This window comes from Pelobates fuscus, chromosome 3 (genome assembly GCF_036172605.1).
Source record: "Pelobates fuscus isolate aPelFus1 chromosome 3, aPelFus1.pri, whole genome shotgun sequence".
Taxonomy (NCBI): domain Eukaryota; kingdom Metazoa; phylum Chordata; class Amphibia; order Anura; family Pelobatidae; genus Pelobates; species Pelobates fuscus.
In genome coordinates, this window is record NC_086319.1 from 22,719,157 (window position 1) to 22,725,156 (window position 6,000).

General features: G+C 40.2%; 1 protein-coding gene across 1 annotated transcript in view; it reads left to right on the top strand.

Moving 5' to 3' along the window:
• The window catches only part of MOV10L1 (Mov10 like RNA helicase 1), a 69,434-nt gene that overhangs the window by 34,872 nt on the left and 28,562 nt on the right, over nucleotides 1–6,000 (top strand). The window contains exons 13-15 of the mRNA XM_063446110.1: nucleotides 71–129; nucleotides 1,253–1,365; nucleotides 4,579–4,681. Of these exons, the coding sequence (XP_063302180.1) occupies nucleotides 71–129; nucleotides 1,253–1,365; nucleotides 4,579–4,681 (275 nt within the window). The remainder of the gene's footprint in view (nucleotides 1–70; nucleotides 130–1,252; nucleotides 1,366–4,578; nucleotides 4,682–6,000) is intronic.

Sequence of the window (6,000 nt, forward strand, 5' to 3'; positions counted from 1 at the left end):
TGACTTTATTGTCTCTCTTTGTTATTGTCTGTGCACGTCTCTAAAAATGTTATAATCTTTTTATTCATAGGACCACAAGCAGAAGGTGTCATTTTGCGGTTGAGCAAGGAGAACACCTTGGTCAAAGAGGTAAGAGTAATGAACTGGGATCTAGAAAGATGCAATATGCCAAAATGGAAAAAAAATAAATGACTTATGAATGGGTAGTTCAATGTCTGAACAAAATGGAAGGGAAGAAAAATATGCAATAACTGAAGGGACGCTATAGGCACCCAGACTACTTCATATCAAGGAAGTGGTCTTGATGCCATGCCCCCTGCCCCTTGTTTTACCCTGAAATGTAAAACATTGCCATTCTCAGGAACTGCAATGTTTACATTGCAGGGTTTGAATAGAGAGACCATCTGATTAGTGCAGCACCATGTCATGTGCCTTCCAGTGCTTTCATATGGAAAGAAATTGGATTGGCTGAGATCATCAAACTTGATTCTTTGATTAAACAGAATTTACAATAAAGTAAGTGAAAACATTAGATGACTCTTTAGAGGAAGTGTTTAGAAAGGCTATGCAAGTCACATGCAGGGAGGTGTGCCTAAGGCTGCACAAACAAAGTGATTTAACTCCTAAATAGCAGTGAGACTGCAGTGGAACGATCTATACACCAAAACTGCTCCATTAAGCTAAAGTTGTTTACATGACTTTAGTGTCTCTTTAAGTATATTTTTGCGGATTAGCGCCATACATCTAGAAATTGCATACCTTGAAGTGCAGTTTTACTGTCCAAATATGTTTGGTACCCTGGTTATGTCACTTTCCCAAATATCCAGTTTACTGTCAGCCAGTCACCTGCAGAGTATAAAATGACTGGTTCACTATCTGTTCATGCCAGATGCAGTTGTTGTTCATTTAGTGATTTTGTTTTGGGTTTTATAATTTGTTGGCATATAAGCTGATGTATTATTTGGACTTGTCCTCGCCATGTTCAGACCAATGTTTGCGGCTACAATAAATAATGTTCCTGTTCTCATGTAGACCCATAAATCAAAATCATAACACAAACAAGGGTAGTTTTTGTCACTATACTTTATTATTAGAGGAAAAAATGTGCGGAATCAGAAACATTTTGTGTGTGACCCAGCTTACTAAGTGAGCTCTCGGTTATAAGCGGTGGTAAGCAAGTACATGAGATCTGAAAAAGCTGGCAGCGAATGGCTCCACAGTATAATACATGAAATTTGTCTTTATCCCAAAGTATTGTTCCCAGAGACGCTAGTATTGCAGTTTCCACAAGTTGTCACGATGGAGAGCAAGAAACAGGATTGTGCGAACAATAGAGAACAGACACTCACCCAGCAGGAAAATCAGGTAACTGAAACCAAGGATCTTGTTTGAAAAATAAGCCCTTTTGATAAAGCATTCATTGAATTGTCAGCGGCATTGTCTGGGCCTTTTGAAATGATTGCATAACTCATGGTTTAAGTTCATGTAGCAAATCACAAAGAGTGACGCCAGTCTTACAGGGGTACAGTTATGAGAAATTAACTTTTGATCATTTGTAGAAACTATTACGATCTGTTTCTTTCAAAAATTGTATTGACCAGGGCTATTCAGTTTTAGTTAATTGCCCTCTCTCCAGTGTGAGCTACTGAGTATTCTACAGTCAGCAGTCACTGAATTATTTGAAAAACAGTCAGCTGCCTGATCTGCAGTGCTTAGAGGAGAGACGCTGCCAGCTGCCTGATATGCACTGCTTAGAGGAGGCACACTGCCAGCTGCCTGATATGCACTGCTTAGAGGAGAGACACTGCCAGCTGCCTGATATGCACTGCTTAGAGGAGAGACACTGCCAGCTGCCTGATATGCACTGCTTAGAGGAGAGACACTGGCAGCTGCGTGATATGCACTGCTTAGAGGAGAGACACTGGCAGCTGCCTGATATGCACTGCTTACAGGAGAGACACTGCCAGCCACCTGCTATGCACTGCTTAGAGGAGAGACACTGCCAGCTGCCTGATATGCACTGCTTAGAGGAGAGACACTGCCAGCTGCCTGATATGCACTGCTTAGAGGAGAGAAACTGCCAGCTGCCTGATATGCACTGCTTACAGGAGAGACACTGCCAGCCACCTGCTATGCACTGCTTAGAGGAGAGACACTGCCAGCTGCCTGAAATGCACTGCTTAGAGGAGAGACACTGCCAGCTGCCTGATATGCACTGCTTGGAGGAGAGACACTGCCAGCTGCCTGATATGCACTGCTTAGAGTAGGGGGGCACTGCCAGCCACCTGCTATGCACTGCTTAGAGGAGAGACACTGCCAGCTGCCTGATATGCACTGCTTAGAGGAGAGACACTGCCAGCTGCCTGATATGCACTGCTTAGAGGAGAGACACTTCCAGCTGCCTGATATGCACTGCTTAGAGGAGAGACACTGCCAGCTGCCTGATATGCAGTGCTTAGAGGAGAGACACTGCCAGCTGCCTGATATGCAGTGCTTAGATGAGAGACACTGGCAGTAGAGGAGGCGCACTGCCAGTAGCCTGATATGCACTGCTTAGAGGAGAGACACTGGCAGTAGAGGAGGCGCACTGCCAGTAGCCTGATATGCAGTATAGTGGTATAAAATGTTATTCCCATCCACACAGAGAAATGATTGCTTTTAGGCAGGCAACTTTGTTCCATCTTTTATTTGGGGCTCTCTTACAGGGATTTCTTACGCAGAGTTCTTTTCAACGAATAGGCTGTAATAACTCAGAGCCATTGGGTTCGCTATTGTTTTCTTGTCTTAATAGAGCCATAAATAAAATGCACGTCACAGTACGATATTAACTACTGCTCATTACAAATGCATAGTTTTTGCTTTCCTCTGTGTCACTAGTCAACTACAATAAACCTTCATTGTTATAACTTTCTATAGTTTCTCTTGGTCAAATTTCAAACTACTGTCCTCTCACCAAATGGTGGACAGCAGACGTCCATGAATCCTTCCTGGACATAGGCTGGATGAGAATGTGAATTGTAGCCCAACCACATGGTGGGGGTTGATTTAAGCACCCACCTTGCTATTGGTGGTACGTACAGTACCATTTTAATGATACACATTTTTGTCCGTTGCTGCATGTGCACATTTTCAATGGCAGTGTAACACGAGTATTTGCATTCTGGGTTTGACCTATTGCTAAAATACACATTTTTACTGTAAAGCACTTGCAGTAAGTACATCACAAATTCCTTAATAGGATTCAGTGCCATTTCTTTCAATAAGAAAAAAAACAAGGAGTTGGTTATGCTCTGATTCCTGTGCCATTTCTGTCTGGTTTTCAGCCTGATTGCTTTTTCTTGTCTGCAAATGTTTGAAATTCGTGATCACACTTGAGAGAGATGCAATTACAGATGGTTTTCACAAATGGTTTTCACTCACACATTGCTTTCGTAACGAAACTGCTAAACTGTACTAATATCTCCTTGTTCTTGTACATTCTGGTGATAAGATCTACATTCTGAGAAAGTATTTCATTTTATAAATGTTATATTATTTTTTGTTTATTTCTTCGTGTGAGCAATTATTACATGAAGTAAGAAAGGCTGAGTGCAACATAGCATAAATCACGTCTCTTTACATAGTTTAGGAATATTTTAATCTTGTAGGTTTCATCCTGGGACTCAAATCCTTTAGGATTCCCCCATAAAATAGCGAAGACCTACAACAAGTGCATTAAAGGAAGACTTAATTAAAATAAAAAAATAGTAGATATAACCCAAAAGAAAACCAGATATTTGTCTTGCATGTTTTCTTTGGGGTTATATGAAATCTAGGCTAGCAATAGCTACAGACTTGGTATCTGCAACTACTGCAAGCCACCCCTTCTTTCCCAGCACAGACTCTCTGTGACTATCCAATCATAGTGGTTCCCAAACCATTCCTCTGGGAACCCCTACCAGTCCAGGATTTAGGGACCCCTACCAGTCATCTGGGCACCCCTACCAGTCCTGAATTTAGGGACCCCTACCAGTCATCTCTGCACCCCTACCAGTCCATGATTTAGGGACCCCTACAAGGGATTTGTAACTATAAAAAAAAAAAAAACGTTTTTAATGACTCCTACTCTTTCTTTGTGTGATGCTTTATGTTGCTTTAATGAAGATTTATCACAGTTATGGGCTCTAGAGTTTCACTGAAGGTTTGTTCGAGTTGTAATTCTATTTTTATTTTTTTCATATACAATAAAAAATAAATTGGGGCCAATGAAGATTTAATAAATCAAATACAAATAACTATAAGCTGTGCAACATTAGTTGTGTAAAAAAAAACATTTACATAATTTTAAAAAAATCGATAAAATAACATTTAAATGGCTTCCAAATGCCAAGTTACTGTATTTCTGGTCTATTACTGGTTCATATGGACTAGGCCAACTTATTCAGCGTGTTATCTAGACTTCTTCAGGAAACCATGTTTGTGTAATGAATATTGAGTTGATTATAGTTGAGACCTCTCTGTAGAGGTATGAATTTCTCTATAATTATTGTTATAGTTTAGGAACTGTTTTTTTTTTTTTGTGTTTTTCTTTAATTTCAGGTTGACGCACAGAACATATCGTATGCTAATAATTTACCACGAGAGAGAAACTCTGTAACCATGAGTGATATGGTGACTGTGGCTACCCAGACTAACAGAAATGGTTGGTATCATTTTTAGTAGATGGCACAGAATAGAAGTCTTAATATACAAGTAAAGCAGCGATTGCCGGCATTGTTCTGAATCTAGGTACAAGCTGCCATAACTGTTACAAAACATTTCCTTTGACCTGTGCTGCATACCATTCTGATCCGTATCCATCTCTCAGCCACACGACACCCTCAACACACACCGAACCAGCCGTTCACATTGCAATCAGCACATACCGGTCACCCCGGTCATTTACTTTATTGTATCTCCATAAATATATATATATATATATATAATCTCCTGTTTAGAAATATGGAGCAAATAAAGCCTGTGTTGAATGCCAGTTTGCAGACTTGTTTACAAATATCACAATCCATATTTTTGTGTTGAGTTCTAAAGTACAGAAACAAACGTGCAGTCCTTATATATGGCTAGGAAATTAAATGGTAGGAAGCCACGTCTAAAAGATGTTAATAAACTAACAGCAGCCAACACTTAGGAAATACAAATAAGCCAATAGTACAAGAAAAATTTTAGTTTGACTATCTGAAAATCATACATTTCTACTTAGTGAGTTAATAACTCAAAGACCGATGTGTGTATGTTGTGTTGGACAGAAAACTGCCTTAGATTATGGCTATAAAAATAAAGATTATTTTAATAAAAGCCAGATTTGTATGTACACTTTCTGACATTTATGTGAAATATATTAAACCGATACTATAGGCACCAAAACCATTTTAGCTTAAAGGGTTACTCCAACCACCATGATCACTTCAGTGGTCTGAGATATTTGTATTTGTGTGCTGGGGCAAGTTGCACCCCCAGCACACGTGACATTGGCAGCCCAGAACTCTATTTGGCACTGGAATCCACGTGAGTAAAAGTATTTTGCAGGTTTTATTGAAAATCAGGGGGGCAGGCATTCTCCATAGTTAGAATTGGGCATTTAACCCTTTAATAATGCAGTTTTGGTGTACAGATCATGCCCCTGCAGTCTCAATGCTTAATTCTCTGTGTTCCTGACTCTATAGTGTTTGTTTAACTGACAAAGGACAAGCACGTATTCCTGACCCTGTAGTGTCAAAAACATCTGGCACCCCCTTGCTTTCCTTACATATAGTAAAATGTTACTTTTCCCTTCGTATAGTGGCAGTACTTACAAGTGGGATGTTCCTTAGTATTCTGGACAAGAAGCTCCTCCTTCTTTAGAATTTAAATGCTGTGCTCCGCCTGCTGCCTCCATATAAGCTGTAACTCAGAGACACTCACCAGTTCTTCTTGTCCCGGCAACGGGACGGACAGGTTCCCCCACAGTGCAGGTGGAGATTT